Here is a 22251-nt window from a genome sequence, read left to right as displayed (position 1 = left end):
GATCTTCTCCCAGCCTTGCAGGGGTGCAGACTCCTGGTGCAGCTGCCTTCCCTTCACAGAAATAATCATTCAGGGGATGAGACTCAAGGCAGCTGCAGGTGGATTTGGTGGCTTCTCATTTCCAAGTGGCTGCTGTTGCTGTCTGTGCTGACAGACCGAGTGCCAGCTGGGAGGGAACATCTCTCATTCTGAAAATTGCCCAACATCCATAACCAAAAACTCTGGAAGCCCACCTCAGCTGGGATTAGTCCCTCTGTGCCACATCTGGATGCTAAGGAGGAATGGATTGTGAAAGAAGTTGATCAGAATTGCTTTCCTTTGTTGTAGAATGATTTGAGTGGGAAGTGACTTCTAAGATCATCTATTCCCACACACCTGAAGTAGGCTGGGACACCTTCCCCTACCCCAGATTGTTCAAAGCCCTGTCCAGTGTGGCCTTGGACACTTCCAGGGATGGGACATCATCACTTCCAACTCTCACTGCTGTCTGTCTTTAGGGAGATCTTTTGCTTCATGTGGAATTCATGGATGAGGCAACCTCCTCCAGGGGCAGGAGGCAGATCCCAGCCTTTTCAAGGTGCTGGGTGGCTTTGGGAGCTGCAAGGGAACATGAGAACCTCTGAGTGTTGCAGGGCTGTGATTTACTTCCTGGACAGGGCCTGGTTTACTTTGGGCAATTTATACCCTCTTAGTCACGTCTGAAGAGAAATTAAAGAGATTAACTCCTCTGAGCCTTGATTTCCGTGGATGTAAAGTAACCCAGTAGTTGCATTCCATGAGTCTTGGTCTGGAATGAGAGGTCTTGGAGATCCTGTGGATAAAAGGTGGTAAAGTGAACTTTTTTGAAGTTTTGTGTGGAAAGAGGATGGCAGATTTTATGCTTGTGGCTGCAACAGAGGAGTCAGGTTGCAATATTCCAGCCTTTCCACTGTGCACATGCACTTTCCAAACAGTTTTGTTGCAATTAATTACAGTGCAATTAAAGCAGAACGACAGTGCTAACTAAGGGCAAAATCTTGTGAAACAAATGGTGTTTGGGCTGATTTTGTAATTGCTCCAGGTTCCCCAGATACAAATTACAGCGTCAGGGCTCCTGATTTATGGCAGAGCAATACACACGCAGATAACTCAGGGCAAGAGCTGCCTGTGTGGGCTGCAGAGGCAGAGGTCCCATCAGTTCTCCTTGTTGCTGACCCGTGAAGGGCGGGCCAGCAGGACACAGGTGGCACCAGCTGTCCCTCTCTGCCTCATCCCCAGGGCCTCTCACGAGGTGTGGGTGCAGCTTCATTCTGGGCAGAGGGGATGTGGAGGGCAGAGGGATCCCCTTCATCCATGGTCCAGCTATGGGGAACGTGGCTGATGATGCAGGACATGTCCTAGGAAGGGCAGTGGGGGTCAGGAGCACAGGTCTGATGAGAAGCAGCTGAGGGAGCTGGGCAGGGGCTGAGCCTGGAGCAAAGGAGGCTCAGGGGGCCCTTGTGGCTCTGCACAGCTCCTGACAGGAGGGGACAGCCGGGGGGGTCGGGCTGTGCTCCAGGGAACAGGGACAGGAGCAGAGGGAACGGCCTCAGGCTGGGCCATGGGCAGGCTCAGGGTGGATATTGGGAAAGTTTCTTGATGGAATGGGTGGTCAGGGATTGGCACAGCTGCCCAGGGCAGTGGTGGCATGCCCCATCCCTGGAGAGGATTGAAAAGCTCTGTGGCTGTGGCACCTGGGGACGTGGGTCAGTGTTGGGCTGGGCTGTGCTGGGGGAATGAATGGTTGGAATCAGCAGGCTTTTTCAGCCTGAATGATTCTGTGATTCTGCTGAGTGGCTTAGCCCTTGGGTCCCAACCTTTAGGTGCCTGTGAGGTCCTGTGAGGGTGAGCAGGTGAGGCTTGGCACTGCTGAATCACAGGCCACCCTGTCCATCTGTCTGCTGGGGCTGTAGCAAACCCCGGTGGATCACAGTGACTCAGCTGGGGGAGGTCACCAGCACAGGGAATACAAAGAGGTTCTACCCTCATCTGCTTGTCCAAGGGGTACCAGGCATTTTGTTCCATGGATTGGTTCCCTGTCCTCCTGTTTTCCAGCCCTGCTGGGAATATCATGCTTTGTTTTCATGTGGGAAGTCCCTCTCCAGATTAAAGAGCTGGAGTGGGTGTTTTCTCACCTGTAATTAAAAAAGCAAACCTGTGACATTTTAGCAAAGAAATCCTGTGTTGTGAGTGTTTAGAGGTTGTTAGAGTTAAAGCATTTCATGAAACCCAAACATAAAAACCCCAGATAATTCAGATATCACTATCTGGAGTTTAAAAATAAGTGATGCAAATTTATGAAAATATCACGAGATCAAGCAAAAATTGAGATGAGCTTTAAGCAACACTTTTTTTAATTAAGCCCTTCTGTGTTCATTTTTTAGCCATGGACAATGGGGTTTGGGCTGTGAGTTGATGTTCCAGTGCTGCCATGAACCTATTTGGGCGCACCAAGGGCTCCCCACAGGACCATAAAATGAAATCATACAAACACAGAACAGTTGTTCGGAAGGGACCTTCAAAATTAGCTACTTTCAACCTCCCCCAGGACAGGGACACAGACACCTCCCACTGTCCCAGGCTGCTCCCAGCCCCATCCAGCCTGGCCTGGGGCACTGCCAGGGATCCAGGGGCAGCCACAGCTGCTCTGGGCACCCTGGGCCAGGGCCTGCCCACCCTCCCAGCCAGCCATTCCTAATTCCCAATGTGCCAAAATCTGTGCCTGCCCTCTGGCCGTGGGAGCCATTGCCTGGGTGCTGTCCCTGCCTGCCTTGTCCCCAGGGGCTGTGCAGCTCTCCTGGAGCCCCTGGAGGCCCTGGAGCCTTCTCTTCTCCAGGCTGAACATTCCCAGCTCTGCTAGGCTGTCCTCTTAGGAGAATTTTTAGCCATGGACTGCTAATCTGTCTTGTGGTGCTCACTAACATCCTTTGCGGTGGGTCTCAGTGTCCCTGGAAAACAAAGGTGGGCACTCAGCACCAGCCCAGCTGCGGATTGGATTTGAGCATCTTCCCCCAGCAGGCTCTGGTGTTGGGTACCAATGCTCCCTGCTCACATCCCACCATCAGCTGGGCTCCTGCTCTGAATACTAAATCCTGAGACAGAGAGAAGGAGCCTGAACACTGATTAATTTGAGCCTGCGCTGCTCTTATCCTGGTTTCAAAGTAATTGTCTCTCTTGTCCACAATTTTCTCTCCTTACATTTCACTGCATATTTATTAGGTTTTTGTGAGGCTATCTGCAGCCACATTAAACCAATTTACTTCTTGAAATGTCTGACCTTTGATCTTCCAGCCACTGCCTTTCGGAGCCAGAAAAAGAGCCTTTAATAACGTGTCACATGAAAGGCTGGCTGCAGAGCCTGTCACTTGCACACCCCAACTCCAGTTAATAAACTATCGGATGAATCAATTATTGCCTCATAATTGTTACCTATATTTTTGTGCTAAACAGGAAGACTATTTCCCCCCCTCTTCTCCCAGACCCTTTGTAAGGCCAATGCGTGCAAACAGCTACAGCTAATATTTCTCAAAAAACATCCTCAATCTTTGCAGCCAGTTCTGGTCTTGGCAGACGTGTGTTGGGGGCAGGGGGGGGGGTATGCAGAGACATTAGACTGTCTGTGTGCACCTTATTTTAGGAGTGCCTGCCGCATCCCTCCCTCTGTACTGTCTCCTTAGCCCCTCCAGCTGCCCTCTGCAGCAGGCACAGGAGAGGAGAGGGGAGTCAGTGGCTTGCAGAGTGCTTTGCTGGAGGTATTGTGGCTTTTCCCAGGCAGCAGCAGTGTGGCAGGGGTGTGCCTGGATTTCTCCATCACAGCAGGGTTGGAAGCTGCCACCCCAGTGACTGCACTCCTCAGCATCACCTGCCAGCACCTCCCGGTGTCCCTGTGCCTCAGGGCTGGATGCTTCTGTGTCACTGCTGAGGGACAGGCATCCTGCTCCAGGGGTGGTGCCTCACCTCCCAGCCCGTGGAGAGGACAGGCTGGGGACAGGGCCCCTTCCAGTGGGCTGCTGGCACCATTGGCACAGACAGCTCCCCGTGTTACGAGCCAGGGCGCCTCACATCATGGTCTTGGCTGCATCCAGCCACACCATGTACCTTGTATTTTGCATTCCAGTTATGGAGTACCAAATATGTTATCTCTTACTCCTACAGACCCATAGAGCTCTTGCTGTGAAAAATAGAGGCAGATGTGGCCAAGCTGCTGTTGAAATAAGGACTTGGGGTTGGGCTGGGGGGATGCAGTGTAGCTCCCTTGGGGTCTCTGCAGCCTCTGCACACAAGACACTGCTGCCCTGAACCCCAAGAACACACTGGGTCTAAGATTCCCTTTTTTTTCAGGCTGTACCTGGTTTGGGCTGGTGTTGGGGAGGATGGAGAATGCTGCTCAGGTCCTCATGGAAACCAGAACATCCACAAGGCCCCAGGGGCACAAGGAGCCCTCTGCTCAGGCTTTGGGGAGAGGGATCCCTACCAGCTGCCCTGGTAGGGGCACATCCTTCCCTCTTCTGCTGAAATCAGCAGCAAAGCTGGGTTTCACAGGGGTGCAATGGGCCAGTGAAGTTTAAGCACAGCAATTACAGTTTCTGTCACCCACAAGGTTTTCTGACGCATCACTCTGGAGCAGCGTCGTGCTCAGGAGCTCCATTTCCCTCCCAGTGACATCTCTCCAGGGCAGGAGCAGGCAGCTGTCCAGAGGGTACAGATCCATCCTGGAGCTGGCCTTGGCAACACACTTCAACATCTATGTATTATTTATTTCCCCTGACTCCTCACATCTCTTACATAGTTGCTTAACAGCGCCAGCCTTTCACAAAGGGATGGAGAAGGGCTGAAAAATGCAAAAGGCAACCCAGGTCTTCTCTCTCTGCTTTAATCTTCCCAGGGTGACTTTTCATTTGCCATATGGGGAAGACTCCTGACATTCCCAGTCTGCAGAGCACCACAGCACTGAGCAGAAGCAGTCCTGAGTTTCAGGGGAAGGAAAAACCCACTGCATTGCTCCCTGGCACATCTGCGCTGATTCGGCTCTGTGTTGACATGATTTCAAGCTTGTAGGATTCAGCCTCTTCAGAAAGGCTGGGATTAATTGCTGAAATGAGAAATGCTAAAAAGCTGGGTGAAGAAGAGGTGGAGAGAAAGGGAAGCATGGAAATACTCTGGGTTGATAATTCCTTGTGTCAGTCTTGAGTTTATTGGCATTCATGGTTAAGATTGTTCTGTAGGAGATCATCTGCTGGGCTTTGCCTGCTGTGAAAGCTGGGGGAGGCAGAAGTGAGCCTCACTGGGGAATCATAGAAACATGGAGTTGTTCAAGTTGGAAAAGCCTTTCAAGACCATCAAGTCCAACTATGCCCCCAACACAGCCAAGGCCACCGCTGACCCACGTCCCCAGGTGCCACATCCATAGGGCTTTTAAATCCCTGCAGGGATGGGGACTCCACCACTGCCCTGGGCAGTCCATGTAATGACTGGACAGTACTTTCCATGAAGAAATTCTCCCTAATTTCCAACCCAAACCACCCCCTGGCTCTGCTTGAGGCCGTTCCCTCTGCTCCTGTCCCTGTTCCCCCCCGGCTGTCCCCTCCTGTCAGGAGCTGTGCAGAGCCACAAGGGCCCCCCTGAGCCTCCTTTGCTCCAGGCTCAGCCCCCGCCCAGCTCCCTCAGCTGCTCCTCATCACTTGCTCCAGACCTTCACTTTGTAAGTTTCAAAGCAAATCTCAGATTTGAGATAAGATTCAGGTGGCCCTGAAGACCTTAATAAACTTCCATGCAAAAAAAATAAATGTGCCAAACCTTACTCTATTCATTGTTGATTGCATTTTGGATAGAGGCACTTAATATACTTTCCAGCTTTAATCCTGAGTCACACCTCACACCTTGCTTCCTGCTTTCTGGGCAGGGAAAATGTCATGATTGGGCACACATTTTATTCATTACTGTTTCCAAGTGGAGCTTCACAGAGGAAGTTAGCCTGGAATAAGGCAGGGAGAAGTACCTGTGTTAGTTCTCACCATGGAAAGCCATGTGATCACACTGACATGGAATCCAGGAAATGCCTGCAGAGACTTCCACCTTGTCCTTGGATGTCCCAGAAATCAGAACTTTGCTTCCAGGTATTCCAGCAAAGAGAGCCCTGGCATTGTGAGTTGATTCTCCTTAAAATGATGCTGTCACTTCTGCCTCTTTCACATTTTACATCCTGTTGTACCCTGGCAGGGCCATTCCAGCCAAGGTGTTGTGCATTGTTTTCCAGCTCTAAATCCATGAATGCTCAGCTTGTGGCCCCCACCATACCCCATCCAGGTGGGCAAGGAGAAATTCAAGCCTTTTTGACCTTCAGCTTTCCTCCTTGGGCGATGAAATTAATACTCCCTGCCATACCTTGGAGGGATGCTGCTGGGATTAATTAGTTAATAGAACAAATCTCGCTCGCCTGCCTTTGTGAGGGCAACCATCGTGTGGCTGAGTCTAACATTCACCTTTCCAATGACCACAGGGGACCTTGGGTCTCTGTGGCTGGGATTTTGCCACGACTTGGGCGGGAGCATCCTGTGGATGATGCCAGGACCCACCCCTCGTGTGGCAAAGGGCTGAGGCTGTTGCAGAGATGCCGCGGGTGCCTCCCTGCAGCCCCACACCGCATAATTCCAGGCTCGCAGTGCTGCCTCTGCAAAGGTAGATTTGGTTTCTATTAATAAGGGGATAATAGCATGGGAAACCTGGCTGCAGGATGGCCCGTGCCCAATTACTGCGGTCGCTGGGCTACAGCAGCAGCTTCCCTGCAATTATCCCACCGCGCGCCAGCACAGCGCGGCCCTCTGTGGCTTATTCTTAGCAACAGAGCCCCAGGCAAGGTCAGGGGGGTCTCCCTGCAGCGAAAGTCTCTGGCTGGGGGATGCTGGAGTTGGGATGGGGGATGGCAGAGCCACCTCAGTGTCACCTGCTGGAGATGGGGCCGTGGGGATGACAGTGCTGTGCCCTGGAATTCACAGTCGTGAGGCTGGGAGCAGAGCACTGCCCTGCTTTGTCCTTGTCCACAGCCAGGCAGTGCCAGGGGAGTCCTGGTAATTCCCAAGGGGCTTGTTGGCACTGTGGGATCATAGCAATCAGCCCCTTTTTTTGGGGAGGCACAGAAATCCCAACCTAGGCAAAATGCAGGGGTGGCCTTGGCCACGCTGGGTTAGCACTTAGACCTGATGATCTTAAAGGGCTTTTCCAACCTAAACGATTCTGCAGTTCTATGATTTAAGGCTGGATGTGATGCTTGGTCTTGGTCCCAGTGTAAAATGGGTTGTAGGGAAGCTCTGCTGATTTGCACCCACTTAGCAAGCCCATAGTGGAATTATGGTTAGGAAGGGCAGGGGATATCTGGGGATTGAGATTTGGGAAACCTAGGGTGAATTTCTTTTCCAGCACATTTCCTGTGCATCTCTGGGAAGTCACTTTCCTTCTTCATCCATCAGGTTGGTATCCATAGACATGGTTAATGGCCTGGCAGGAGGGATACAGGGAGAAGAGGTGCACTCCAGACAGGGGGACGCTCAATGCCAAGCCACCCAAATCACTCTGAAAATGCAGAAGGCCCTTCTTAAGCTTGTGTTGGCTATGGGAAAAAAGATGAATGAAAAATATGTGCCAAGGATACAAAGTGATGCTTAGAGGGCAGGAGTAAAGCTTTTCTGTGAGAAAAGTCCAGCTTGAGCCTGTGCTGTTTCAAATTAAGTTTTTGGTTTCCTAGAGGCAGCAGACAATGGTTCACTCAATTCTCTCCCCACTGTCATTAAAACTCGAGTGTGTTGTCTGGATATAGTATTTTGCCCTACCTTAAGAGCTCTAATCTTTTTAGGACCATTTCTTGCCGCTATCTACAGACACTCGAAAGCCTTCTCAACCGCGGAGTGAAATACAATCCCTGTCTTGGGGAGCTTTCCCTCCCCTTTGTCTTCTGCACAGACAGAGGGAAAATTACCACTTAACAAATCTGCCAGGTCTGAAATTTTCTCCCCCTCCTCCTTCACCCCTTTTGCAGCTATCATTTGTCGGGGGTTGCTTTCTCCCAGTACCATCTGCCTTTTGCAGGGAGATGGCGAGGAGCATTTTATTGTTTGCCGAACAATTCCCTGCAATTTGCTGTTCGCTATTTCTTTCGGGCTCCTTTAATCCCTTTTTTCACTTTCTGCTGCTTATTTTTAGCTTGCACGCCATTTGTGTTTGTTCCCCAAAACTGTTTATATTTTTTAAAGCCTCACTTTGTTGGTAATTATTTTTTTAGTATCCCTGCTTGCATGCAAAAGCCTCCCTGTCGTGCCCTTTCCCCAGCACCCTGCCAGGCTGGGTGGTAGATGGGACAAGCTGTCATTCCCAGCTTCTCTGATTATCCCTGTTTTTCCCTGGAATCTCACTCTTCTTTCATGCCCACACCATTTTGGTTTTACCCAGTGAAAATCCCAGCTGAACTGTGGAGGTGCTGAGTGATGCCACCAGCACAAACCTTGCCCATCCCGGCTCCCTTTGGGTGATTTACTCTGTCCTGGTGCACTTGAACATCCTCTGGCTTTGCCAGGTGCCAAAACACTGCCAGGGATGGGCTGAGCCACCTGCCTGCTGGGCTGGTGCCAACAACCACGGGGTGTGGGCTCGAAGTTCAGCACATGGCAACCACCTGGCACATGGGATTCACTCAATGGTTTGGGTTGGGAGACCCTGCCATGGGCAGGGAGACCTTTCACTATCCCAAGTTGCTCCAAGCCCATCCAGGCTGGCCTTGGACACTTCCAGGGATCCAGGGGCAGCCACAGCTGCTTTGGGGAACCTGTGCAAGGGTGTCACCATGCTGGTTATGAAAAACTCTCTCATACGTAATCCAAATCTCCTCTTCTTTAGTTAATCCCTTGTCCTGTCACAGCGCCTCTGCTAAGAAAACTTTGTCCCCATCACAACCCATGCGATGGCCCTGACCTGAAGCCCTCTGAGCTTTAGGCTGCCTCTATCCTTGAATAAAGCTGAGCCTTAGATGAGAGCTAGTTCAGGCTGATGGTCTAGACAGAGGGCTGAGTTGGGATTTGTAAAAGCTAACATCAAATTTTGGCTCTGCCAAGGGCTTCATCCATGGCCTTTGCAAATCATCAAGTCTTTCTGTTCCTCTTCTGCACAAAACAGGCAATCTCTTTTTTTCTCCCACTGTTTCTTTGGACCACATTTAGGAATGTATTATTCCTTCCTTGGTCTCACTCACACAGTGCCTTTCAGGGAATGAGCATCCAGACTGTAGCTGTAAGACTATGGTGCAGTTTAAATGGTCACTGCAATTAATAGCAAGAGTAATAATAACAGTAATTGTCATAGTAGTAGTAATAGTAATAATAATAATGATAATAAAACCTTGCCCAGTAGAAACTTAGTCAGATCTGAACATGCTCCGAGCCACCATCAGTAAACAATAATATTCGGTATTTTTATTTCTTTGCTTGTATGTGCACTGGTAGGGCTATGCCTCACTCCTGTTATTCAGTGCTGCAGCTGGAGAATTAAAATCCATCTTTTCTCCAGCCCCCTCTCAGGATTCAGAAATTGGAGCAGGAGTTTTATTATCTGTACAAACATCTCCTGATCTGCCCCAGTTGGCTGCCCTGAGGGTAAGTAGCCACGGTCCAGCATGACCCCCTTGTTCCTGAGCTACCCGAACTGTGTCTGCTGTGCCAGCCAGGAATATATATATTTCATTTGTCCCTGGTGGTCCCATCTTCTCCCTCATTAATATTGCAACAACCTTTCCTCCCTGGGAGCACCACCTGGCCCCAGGAAGGCTTTGAGCCTCCCTTTTTTAGGCAGGTACACACTAACTCTACTGGCTCCATCCTTCCTACAGACTCAAAGCCACTGCCTTTTTCCTGGGATCACTCAGAAAGTACATTTATTGCAGTCATCATCTCTTTTTTTTTTTTTTTTTTTTAATAATCAGGTGGATTTATGTTGGAAAACATAAATTATGTTGGAAAAACAACTTGAATTTCCTGACTTCAGAAATTATTAGGCATAGGTCTGGAGGCACTTTCATTTTGATGCTTTTTTTGCTTTTCCTGGAGGTGCAACCCCAGAGCTGCATCTTTAATTGCTGTTTTCGTGAGCATCACAGCAAATGCACTGTGGTTTAGAGGAAAAAAAAAAGTGGGATCTCTGTTAATAACCAACACATCTCGCTGCCGATATCTCAGACCAACAGAACAGTGTTATTTCTCCTGTCTCCTAATAACAAACTGATTTTCTCTGTTGTCTTTCAACATCTGATGAGTTCTTGCTCCCATTTCCCTTTAATAAGTGCTATTTTGTTTCCATTATTACTCAATAGTAAAATCTTTTCCCGGCAACTTTACCAGAAGTAGATTTACAGCTGTGAAAATAAGCTTGGGTGTGATGAGATCTTGTCGTTTTATTATCTATTAAGTGCCTCGCACGACTTTGTTGTTATCAAAATGTAATTATGCATTTAAATAGGCCCATCACCTCTGTTTGTTGGTTTGTTTGTTGTTTGGTTTTTTTTTTTTTTCTCTTTAAGAGGGAAATGATGAAAAAACTCCAAAATTGATGCTTAATATAACTCAAAATGTGAATGCCACTGACTTTGCTGGCCCGTTCTAGGGGAAGGGCAGAAAATACTGTGTGCAACAGCGTTGCGGATCTGCCTGGGGAGGTGTTCATGTTAAGACACATCTTTGGTTTGGCTTTTTTTCCTCCGTGCACATGGAAGAAGCCGTCGTTTCCTGGTTGGAGATTCGGTATTTACTGATCCGTGTGCGGCGCTGGATGTGAATTGTTGTCGGAGGCTCTGGGCGTGGGCGAATCATTGTATAATGCCCACACCCTTGGGGTGGCTGAGGGTGTGGCGCTGTCTTTGCCTCACCGTGCAGCTCCAAGATGTATTATTACCCAAAGGGAACACGCCCTTCCGTGCCTCTTTTGTTTTTATTAGGGATCGCTCTGAGCCAGCGCTCCCAGCACCTGGCAAAGCCGCGCTGGATGGAACTGAGGCTTGCCCGGGCTTCCCGCTGGGATTCCCTGCGGAGCAGCTCTCACTGCCGTTGCTTTGGGGTGGGAGTGAGCCAACTGGGGCACCTCCATGGGCCTGATGGCTTCTAACCAAAGGTGTCTGGCGTGGCTGAAGACCACCAGGAATTTATATTGCGCTGGTCTTACCTAGGCTGAGCTCGCAGACGGCGTTTACCTAGGCAAAGCTTTCCGTGATGAGGAGGGGTGGGAGATGGAGAGGTGGGAAAGTATTTCTGGTCAGAAGTGGATGGGGCAGGAGAGGATTACCCCTTTGCAGTGGGCTTGCCGCCTGATCCCTGTTTTGGGCTGGAGATGCCCTGTGTGAGGGCTTTTGAATCAGTGAGCTGCTCCACCTCAGTTTCCCAAACTCCTGGCAGCTGCCCAGCTGCTTCTCCCACATGGTGCAGGTCCTGAGGGTGACCAACACAACCAATTCCTTCTTCAAACAGAGCCATTTCTTTCAAACTGTTTAGGAAAGAAGTGTCACAGTCAAGAGCCCACTGGGTACATCCCCATATTGCCTTTTGTAGCAGAACACCCCATAAATGTCACATCTTCTCCACCCTTGCACAGCCACTGTGGTGTCTCTTCCACCTGGACAGCTCTTAGGAGCGTCCCTGGTGTCAGTGGTGACACCCATCAGTGCTGACTCCTTTGCTCACCTTTAGGTTGCTCCCACTTCTCCAACCACCCAGCTTTCCTTCTGTGAAGAGTTTTATTACTTTCTCTTGCCTGAAGCAGGGGGCCGTATTTAAATGAAACACATCCAAGGCAAACTTGCAGAGAAGTCTCACCTTTCCTGTGCTGCATGATTGAATAGGGGGGCAAAGATGCAACCCCCTTATTAGGGTAATATAATTTTCCATCTCAAATAGAAACCAGAGATGTTTTAATGATTGGGCTCATTAGGTGGACTTTCCACTTAAAGTGTCTGTCTGGCAATTAAGTCTGGAAAAAGCATGACTGATGACCACACCTTCTGTGACTTAATGGGGAGTCTGAAGGCTGATCTTATTATCACACTGATACAGTCTGTGATAAAAAAGAATTTAAGATACTCTCCAGAGATTTATTTGCCCATTAGGAAACTGCCAGGAGAAGGTTAAGGGAACTCGTAAGGTCAAAACTGAACAGAGGAAAGTACTAAACACTTGGGATACAGGTGGGCAAAAACAGGATGGCAAGATTTCCACTCTTGGCTCCTCTACTGACTTGCCTCATGGCCTTCACCAAGTCACTTTCTTCCTGTGTTTTTTCCAGAGTGAGTGGTTGCCACCTCGTTGGGCCCTGTGGTGGCCCTGCAAATACTTGGTGTATCTGCACCATGTCTTTGCCTCAGTGACACAAGTCCCTGATGCCATCCACTGCTGGATGAGCACATGGAAAAAGTGGTGTGGAGTGGAACGAAGCACAGGCAGTCAGTAGGAAAGTGGTGGTGATTAAGGCAGGGAGATGAAAAAGGCAGAACGTCTGTTCTCCTCCAAGAGGATCCTCATGGGTCCGAAGTGATTTTCTCACCTGCTCTGTCTGCTTTAAAACATGACCTGCTGTAATATTTTACTTAAACGTGGTGTTTAAAGGACTGGAACTTATTGTAGAGCTCACTGTGCTGGCTTCAAACCTCCTGTTGGGTACCATTTTACTGACATTAGCTTGCCATAGCTTGTCAGTGATTTTAACTCTGCCGATTGGTTGAACGCCCCAGGATAGAGGAGCCGACTCTTCTGGCTTTGTACTTCACTTTAGCTTCCTTAAGTACAGTGGGGAGAGATAATTCAGCTAAATACGCTTCAGTACAAAGTGAAGGTTTGATGACAAAAGAACTGCTCTGCGTCTGGGTCAGTTTTGTCAGATTAATGGTGGAATTGTGAAAAAATGGAAGCGTTTCATTTCAGCATCTACAGAGTGAAAGTCTTGACTCTCACAGGCGGCATGATTTGTTTAACTCAACATTTGCTGTGTTTTTGATTAAACAGATGCCTGGAATTTAGGAAAACATTTTGTTTTCAGGCTGAGCAAGTCAATTTTTAGCATTTTTCAGTTCCAGAAAGAAGAAGTTGTGCTCACTCCCATTGTTCCTCTCCTGAAAAGCCTCCTCCACTTCACCCTGTATCCTTTGCAAGGGGGTCTTGCCAACTCCAGCCCTGTCTCGTCCATTAGAAAAACAAAGAGTCCCAGACTTCTCTTATCATCCTTCCACTTTGTCTTCCCTCTGCGCCAAATGGAGTGTTGGGAGGCAATCCCTCCACCCCTCCCCCCATATACTATTTAGATTTGTGTGAAAACTAAATAATTTAATATAAAGGCATTTGCTCTATGTCTTTAACGAATCCTTTTGAAGTTGACTCTTTTGACCTTCAAGGCCCTGCATAATTTTTTCCTTCTCCGTTTCCCTCCTCTTTGTTGTTCCCTGCGCTCCTGTAATCTTCTCTCCTGCCCGCTTCCTTCACCTCCTCCCACCCTGCTCCATGAATCCATGTGTTATCTGCTCGCCGTGTTTGAAGCGCGCAGCGGCTGGTGCAGCCAGCATCCTCCTCTGCCCCACAGGCCTTCATCTCACCCCTCTCTGTGAGGAGCCTCTCCTGCCCACCCCGTTCTCTCCAGATGATGTTTTACCTGCGCCCTTTCCACCCCTCAAATTGCTTTTTTTTTGTCTCCCTCCCATTGGGAAATGTTCAATTAGGGGACCTGCCTTAATCTTCTGGCTGGCCAAGTGCAATACGTCCACCCACAGCTTTCAGCAGGGGACGGGCTCCCTTCCCTCTCTCTGGACAGAAGTAGGGCTCCACCCTCCCGTGCTTATGGCCTTGTAGCTGTGTGAGCTTCCTGAGCTGAATCCACATCTTGTCCATCCCCTCTGGCTTCTCTGCTGGCCCCGTGGTGTCCCTGCAGGGGACTGTAGGGTTGTACATTCCCACACTGCCCAGCACGCAGCGGGGTCCTGCATCCCCTGACCAGACTCTGCCATTCACAGAGTTAGGTGTGATTCAATTAAAGAGGTTTCAGACAGTGTTTAGGTTATATGTAAGAATTGCTGGAGAGTCTCAGTTTTACAACTTCAGGGAATGTTTTTCTCTGTTTTGCCAGGAGTTGGAGCATTCCTGGGGTGAACAGGAGGACTCGGCTGACCTATCACAGAATCATAGATTGGTTTGAAAGGCACTTTTAAAGCTCATCTAGTTCAACCGCCTACCGTGGTCAGGGGCATCTTCCCCTATCCCAGGTTGCTTTAAGCCCTGTCCAACCTGGCCTTGACCTTTTTCAGGGCTCCAGGGTCAGCCACAGCTGCTCTGGGGAAACCTGTGCCAGGGCCTCACCACCCTCAGTGTAAAGAATTTCTTCCTTCTTTCTGGCTTCAATGGGACAAGTAGTCTTCTTTCTAAAGAGCAAATACAGCTCTGAACAAAGGATGTGTACACATGCACACACACAGAGATTTCATGGAGATATTTAGGCATGGGAGTACTGGTTCTGGAGGGGAAGCCAAGCTCTCACCCTGCATTTATCTGGGCAAGGTCTTCCTGCTTATTCACCGGGAGGGAGGAATATGGATTTGCTCCTGGTGGAGGTAAATATTCACAGTGATTTCACCAGGACTCGCACTCCTCCTGCAGCAAATGTGTGAGCTGAGAAAGGGCAGCAGTGGTTGGCTCCCTGAGGAGCTGCTCCCCCTCCTCGCCAGGGCGCAGAGTTCATTTTTCCACTGACGCATCCCTGACAAACACCCAAGGAGAGCTGGCATGGGCAGCCAAGTGATTGTGTTGTCACAGCAAAGACTAGTGAAAGAAGAGCAAGATTTATATCCTGGCTGCTCAGAGGGCTGGAGAGAAGTGGCCCAGCGCCAGGAGTCATGCAGGCATGGCTGATACTGTCTTCAGTCCTCTGCCAAGTGTGGGCTGGATGGTGGCTGATGTGAAATGGGCTGCACAGTGCTGGTCCAAGTCTTGGTGGGCATGGTTCCACATCACAGGAACCAGCCTTGCAGTTGACGCTTTCACTGACAGTCTTAGCAGAAAGATGAGTTGCTGAATTTGCCCCGAAGTTGAAAAAAAAAAATTAAAAATCCAAAGAAGTTTGCAGCAGGAGAAGCTCAGGCTTCTACCAGGGAAGCAGATGACCCCAGAAAGCCCAGCACACACAGGCATGACTGTGGTGATGGGTTTGATATGTTCAAAAGCAGTGAGGGTAGGGCTTTAGGTTGCTCTGTGGAGATGTGGCCTCAGGTGCAGGTTGCCTGCATACCTGTGGTTGTGCTATTTCATCTGCTCTGTGCCTTGGCTCCCTGTCTGCACAACTGGAGCACAGAGTCAGGGAATGGTTTTGGTGGAAAGAGCCTTTGAAAACTCCTGATCCAACTTCCACCTCTCAGTCAGGCTCGTGCCTTTGTGTGGTTGAGTTTTGAGCATCTCCAGGGATACAAAGCTCAGAATTTCTCTGGCTGCATGGTTCAAGGTTTGACCAGCCTCTTACTAAGAAATGTTTTTCTTATGTCTGATATAAACTTGCTGTGCTGAAACTGCTTCCCCTGGCTTCCTGTGCTCTGAGACCAGTCTGACTCCTTCTTCTCTATAGTTTCACCCTAGGTAGGTAGATGAAAAAAATTAGATTCCACCTTCATTCTCTCTTCTCTGGGCTGAACAAAACTCTCTTCTCCCCTCGTGTGCTCCTGCTCCCTGACCATCTTGGTGCCTCCACAATGGCAGTGTCTCTCTGGAGACTCCAGAGTGGACACAGCCCCTCCAGCTGTGGTCTCATAAGTGATGGATGGACCTGAAGGTTCTCTTCCCTCGACCTCTGAGGATCACTTTTGTTATTCAGCTGAGTGTGTGCCTGGCCATCTTCAGTGCAAGGACCTGAGTCCTGGACGCCTTCTTGGCCACCAGGTCTTTGTCTACAAGGTATCTCTCTGGACAAACGTGGGTTTCTCTGGACAAATTGCTTCCTCTGAGGTGGGATGGATGGGAAATGCCAGGGTCTTGGCAGAGTTTGGCAGGTTGTCCATAAAAATGCAGGATCTGGAGGATCAGATGGGGCAAGAGCTTGGCCATGTCGTGTTCCCATCTACATCAAGAACCAAGCAAGGCTCAAATTTCTTCTTTGAAAGACTGAAGCCCTGCTAACTGCAGAGAGGTTAGGTAACTGTAGGAGCTGGAAAGCACTGTAGAAAGGATAAGGACACACAGAAACACTTGTATTTTTTGATCTCAGGCTTGTTCAGAGGAGGTGCAGCTCATGTAGCCACTGTGGTTGCTGATTCAGTGCCTGCCCTGTGAATATAATGGGAAGATTTCAGTCTCCACTGCTGCCCATCTATCACCTTTCAGAAGCCTAGAGCAAAAAGGAAGAATAAGAGGAATAACAAGAAAATAAAGAAACACTGCAGCCAGAAAGCTATCCTCTGTGTTTCACAATTCTATAAATTATGCCCTTTCCTTCCTCTTTAATCGCCAGGCATATAAAATATGCTTGCAGCAGAATCATATCCTTCCATTAAAGTTTCAGAAGAGAAATACAGGTCCCATCTGCCTGTTTAGCAAAGCAGGACAGTGCACAGCCATTTCTTTCCTTTCACCACCCCCCCTCAAAATCTACTTTATGGCAGGAGTTTTCTCTTTTAGCACTGGCTGTTTATTTAATTTTCTAATTTCAGCATGGTTTTCCAGAAGCAGTCTCCTCTTTGTTCTCACATGGGTCTTCCTCCAATGCCTTCACCCTCAAATGCACCTAAAGAGTAGAGGTCCAGTCTGCCCTTGGTGAAGGTCAAAGGAGAAAGAAGTATTTTAGGACTTGAACAGGGTTCTTGGGGGTGTGTTTCTGCTCTGCAGACAGGGCAGACACTGTCTGAACAGCAGGAGTTGGCAATAGTGAGAATTGCTAAACTGGACTGTGGAGGCAACCATGAGTTCCACTGCCCATCCCTGTTTGCTCCCGAGGATATTAATGGATTTTTGTGTTGTTCTGAAGGCAGGGTGGCCATAAGATCTGAGGGCTGTGTTGCCTGCATGGCAGATGAGTGCATGTGGCATTGTCCCCATTCACACAGGAGCTGTCCCCATCACCCCCTGTGCAGAGGGCAGGGAGAGGAGGCAGCGTTGGGGTGCATCTCCCTCTGTGTGTAGGGTGGCATGGTGGAGGGATGGGCACATCCTGGGGACATGTGACACAAACTGTTCCTGGCTCTGCTGGCTTTCAGTTTTGGGAAGCAGTGATGGATGAGAGGGCACGACAGCCTCCACTTCTGGTTCAACCCACTGGGTCTCCATGGATCAAGCAATGGTTTGGATTGGAAGGGGCTTTTAAAGGTGATCCAGTGCCACCCCCTGCCATGTGCAGGGACACCTTCCACTGTCCCAGGCTGCTCCCAGCCCCATCCAGCCTGGCCTGGGGCACTGCCAGGGATCCAGGGGCAGCCACAGCTGCTCTGGGCACCCTGGGCCAGGGCCTGCCCACCCTCCCAGCCAGCAATTCCTAATTCCCAATGTGCCAAAATCTGTGCCTGCCCTCTGGCAGTGGGAGCCATTGCCTGGGTGCTGTCCCTGCCTGCCTTGTCCCCAGGGGCTGTGCAGCTCTCCTGGAGCCCCTGGAGGCCCTGGCAGGGGCTCTGAGGTGTCCCTGGAGCTTCTCTGGTGCAGCTGAACAGCCCCAGCTGGGCCAGGCTGGCTCCAGAGCAGAGGGGCTCCATCCTCCTGGTCATTTTTGTGGTGTTCTCAATACCTGCTCAGTGTCTCATCCTGGGCTGCACAAGGCATTTGCAAACTGGCTTGAATCATTATTTATAGCACTGCACCCTTAGAAATCTCTCCTACCCAGCAGAAGGACATGTACGTCTTTTTTTGCCATAAAGGCTCATTTTTATTCAGTGGCATTCGGAGCAGAGTGGATCCAAGGGCTGGGGCTGTGCATCGGATTTTTCCGTGCCTGGAGATTTACACCCGCACTCCTGCTGCCATTAAAGGTGCCCTGCTCCAAGTATAAATCAGACTGTGCTCTGGTAGATGTTTTATGTGTTTCCCAGAAGTCATGTGCAGAGGTAGGAAGGACCCACTGCAAATTTTGCACTGGCTTTTGGGGGCTTTTCTGAGTGCTGCTGGGGGAACACAACCACAGGGGGATTTATATTCCCTTTTCCTGAAGGGTTCACCATAGAAGAGGCTTTTTTTTTTTTTTTTTTTACCACCTTGGGCAAGAAACTGTTTGGTTTGATTTAGGTTCAAATTTTATTTTTAAGCAAAATATGAGAAACACAGGAGAGGAAACCGCACTCTGTTCCTTAAAATTGGTGGCAGAAAAGACAGGGCTACAAAAATATTCTCTGCTGCATGCATTTGATGAGCATGTACCTTGGCTAACATAGCACTGAGGAGCTCTGGGTGTCCAACAGGATTGCACCTTTTCATCTAAAGGTGTTTTTTTTTTAACAAGGATTCAGCCCCTGGGCTTACCATGTCCTGTAGTCCATCTCTGTGTGTAAAATGTCAGCAGCTCACATTGAGCTCTGATTCTACAATACCATTTGGAAAAGGGAGTTGAAACTAAACCCTTCTCAGACCTCAGCCTTCCACTATTTACAAGGAGATTATAAAAAAGGAATGGAAGGCAACTTTTCAGATGGGCAGATAGTGATAGGACAAGGGGGAATGGCTTAAAACTGGCAGGAGGCAGGATGAGATTGGACTTTGGGAAGAAATGCTTTTCTGTGAGGCTGGTGGAGCCCTGGCACAGGGTTCCCAGAGCTGCTGTGGCTGTCCCTGGATCCCTGGAAGTGTCCAAGGTGAGGTTGGACTGGGCTTGGAGCAACCTGTGATAGTGGAATGTGTCCCTGCCCATGGCAGGGGGGTGTCACTTGGTGATTTTTAAAGTCTCTTCCATCCCAAACCACTCTGTGAGTCTCATGACCTACCTGAGGGAGCCTGTGTTCAAGGCCATGACTCGGGGAAAAAGGAAAGAGAAAAGCTGTGGGTAATTTGGCCATCCACCTCCTTTAATCCCCTTCCCGTTGCTCCTGACCCGGTGAGACAAGAATCTTTTTAATTCTCCATGCTTTGCCTCCCCTGATTCAATGCTCAGCCTTTAGTAACCACAGAGGGAGACTCCAAATCCCCCTTTTTCCCTTTTTTTACCCTCCACAGAAGCTGGACCCACCAGCAGCCACCTGGGCAGGGGGAGCAGCCCAGCAGCTCTTGGCCGCGCTCGTGCACACGCCCACAGCGCCGTTCCCTTGTAATTAAATCCCTTTTTTCCCCCGGCTGGAAGGATCCTGCTATAAACAAGGGTTTTCTCTAACCATAATTGTGCCCGGCGGAGGGCACAGCTCTGCAATCACTCGGGGCTTTGTTCGGAGCCAGCGCCTCTGCCTCTCCTCAGGTATGCCAGCAATGCCAGCGGAACTCCCCGCGACCCAACATGAGTCCCAGGGCAGGGCTTGCAAACACAGGCAGTGGTCAAAACGGGGCTTAAGTGCCTTTATAAATATTTTGAAGAGCTGGCTTAGAAAAAAGAAAGTCCCTGGCGTGCGGCGGTGCTGGTGTTTCATCCAGCGCTGGTGCGCGGCTTTGAAGTGTGGTGTGAGCAAGCTGCTGGGCTCCTGCCCATCCCTGGGAAGGACTGGGTGAACAAAAATATACATATCTGTACGTTTAGAACTATGCAAGAGATAGTATCCACACCCCTCTTGGTCGTGTGTCTTTGTGGACAAACAGGGGAGGGTAGAAATTGATGTGCTGCAAAGGAGTGTTCTGTTCATGTGGTGGGACAACATCAGGTAGGTCAGGGAGATCCACAGGTGGGAGATGGGGCAGGGGAATGGACAGGTAGATGCTTCCAAGTGTCTGGTTTTATTGTAGCCCCTTACCTTTCCTCTTCTAGAGAGTCATCATTACGATATATTTAACCAGAGGCTGTTGTATTTGTGCTGTGGAGGGAGATGCAAAGCACAGTGTGATGGCAGGCAAAGTGAGGTGAAACGCTGATATTTTCCCACCCAGGACAAAAAGTAGGTCCTAGGGTAGTGTGAGTGGCTCCACATGCATGCTGTTGCCCTTCAGAACATTGCCCAACCACAAACACACACCCAGAGCATCCTCCATTCCTTTGCTCAGTAGGTGAATCAAACCTGCACCCTGGGAAGAGGACAAAGAAGCAGACATGTGCTCCCCACACACGTGCAGTACCCCCTTCCAGCCCATAAGCCCTTGGTGTTGCTGTTGTGTTAGACAAATGTTTTTAGAGTTTTATTTGTTTTTTTTTTCTTTTTTTTGGTGTAAGAAAGCAAGAGCAAAGCAGCTCCATAAGATAATCTCTGTAAGAGCTGAGAGCCAAAACATCCAGTGGTGTGCATATCACTGAAGAATTTGGGAGGGAAATGTCATTAAAGGGGATCTGATTCCACCCCCTCTGCCATGGGGCGGGACACCTTCCACTGTCCCAGGCTGCTCCAAGCCCCATCCAGCCTGGCCTGGGGCACTGCCAGGGATCCAGGGGCAGCCACAGCTGCCCTGGGCCAGGGCCTGCCCACCCTCCCAGCCAGCAATTCCTAATTCCCAATGTGCCAAAATCTGTGCCTGCCCTCTGGCCGTGGGAGCCATTGCCTGGGTGCTGTCCCTGCCTGCCTTGTCCCCAGGGGCTGTGCAGCTCTCCTGGAGCCCCTGGAGGCCCTGGCAGGGGCTCTGAGGTGTCCCTGGAGCCTTCTCTTCTCCAGGCCAAACATCCCCAGCTCTCTCAGTCTGTCTCAATATGTCACAATGCACTGCAAGGTTGATCTGTAGCATTTTCTCTGGAAGTTGTAGCACTTTAACTGGACCAGCCTAGTCAGACTTGTACCATTTCCCCCTGAGCAGATGCAGTCAGAGCTGTACAGATGTTGCCTTATGCACCCAGCTGTGCCACTGGAAGATAAGCCTCTCTTCTGGAGTTTGCTGCTGGATCCATATTCCAGGAGCACCAGCCAAGTTCTTTTCACCCAGCTGCCCATAGCAGGTTGGAAGAAATCTGATTGCTGCTTTTTTCCTAGCAGAAATTGGGATTTTCTTAACACCTTAAAGGCTGAGCTTTGTAGAGTAGTTACCTCTGGCCTAGTAGTGGATGAGAAGCTGGGGATCCTTTCTCATGGCTGTAGCACATCTTGGATCAGAAAAAAGCATCCCTCCTCAGGCTTGTAATGCTCTGTAGGGGCAAATGTGTGAAAGTGGATCATCTTGGTAAAAGATGGTTTTTCAGTGGTATAGCTATCTTCATTCTGCACTCCCATATCCCATCCCTGGAAGTGCTCCAGATCATGTTGGTTGGGGCCTGGAGCAGCCTGGTCTAGGGGAAGGTCTCCCTGCCCATGGCAGGGGCTTGGAACTGGGTGAACTTCAAGGTCCCTCCAAACCATTCTAGGATTTGTGACTTCTATGGTGGCTCCAGCACCAGAGTACAAAGTGTATCCCAGTGAAATTCAGATCACTCTACTCAGTCTGTCCTGCAGACCAGTGTAATGTCCTGATCCTCTTTGTGCTGGTGCACATCCAGAACAAGATCAGTTAAACCCCAGGAGTCAATCAGAATTACACCAGGATAAATAAGAATACATTTTACCCAGAAAAGCCCCCGAAAAATGTAATTCAGTTCCAGCAAGGCCAAGTTGAGGCTGTAGGCAGTGCCCTGTAATTCAATGACTCCTTTGGACATCCCCTTTGAGTTGAGACATGTGAGCAGCTTCCCTCTTCCCTTGAAGCTGTTTCCTTGTAAAGCCTCTGTGAACTTGTGCATGTGTCAATGTTATGGTTATCACACATGTAATTTCATCTGACATTGTAATGACAGCATGGAGAGTTCAAAATGTAACAGTAAATATAGTTGTTAGGGGAAAAAAAAAATACCAACATCCTAGCCCATCATCCTGCACGTCATGGGAGGGATGCAGACAGACTCCAAACACCATCAGCATTTCTGGGTTCCAGTTGGAAACTGCCTGGAGTTCAGCGTAGGCCAACACAAACAGGCGAGACTGTCTCTCTCTGCATGTCAGGGCTGCCTTTTCCCCTCCTTTTCCCTGTTTTGTTTTTTTGTTTTGTTGTTGATTTGGAAGGGTCACCCCTCTGAAGAGGGGAGAGGCTGGGAGTTTTCCCTGCTTTCTTGGGGTGTTTGGTAGCCTGTGGCACAATGCATCCCAGATCCTGCCCTCACCCTTGGCCGAGAGCTGAG

At 49.7% G+C, this 22251-nt stretch overlaps 1 protein-coding gene across 1 annotated transcript in view; it reads left to right on the top strand.

The window, feature by feature from the left end:
• Positions 1 to 6036: 6036 nt before the first annotated feature.
• The window catches only part of ZBTB7C (zinc finger and BTB domain containing 7C), a 39270-nt gene continuing 23055 nt past the window's right edge, over positions 6037 to 22251 (top strand). The window contains exon 1 of the mRNA XM_059492432.1: positions 6037 to 6162. Within this exon, the coding sequence (XP_059348415.1) occupies positions 6074 to 6162 (89 nt within the window). The 5' untranslated portion in view covers positions 6037 to 6073. The remainder of the gene's footprint in view (positions 6163 to 22251) is intronic.

This window comes from Ammospiza nelsoni, chromosome Z (genome assembly GCF_027579445.1).
Source record: "Ammospiza nelsoni isolate bAmmNel1 chromosome Z, bAmmNel1.pri, whole genome shotgun sequence".
NCBI classification, from domain to species: Eukaryota; Metazoa; Chordata; class Aves; order Passeriformes; family Passerellidae; genus Ammospiza; species Ammospiza nelsoni.
The sequence above is the reverse complement of the archived record's forward strand: the minus strand, read 5'-3'. Positions and strand labels throughout refer to the sequence as shown.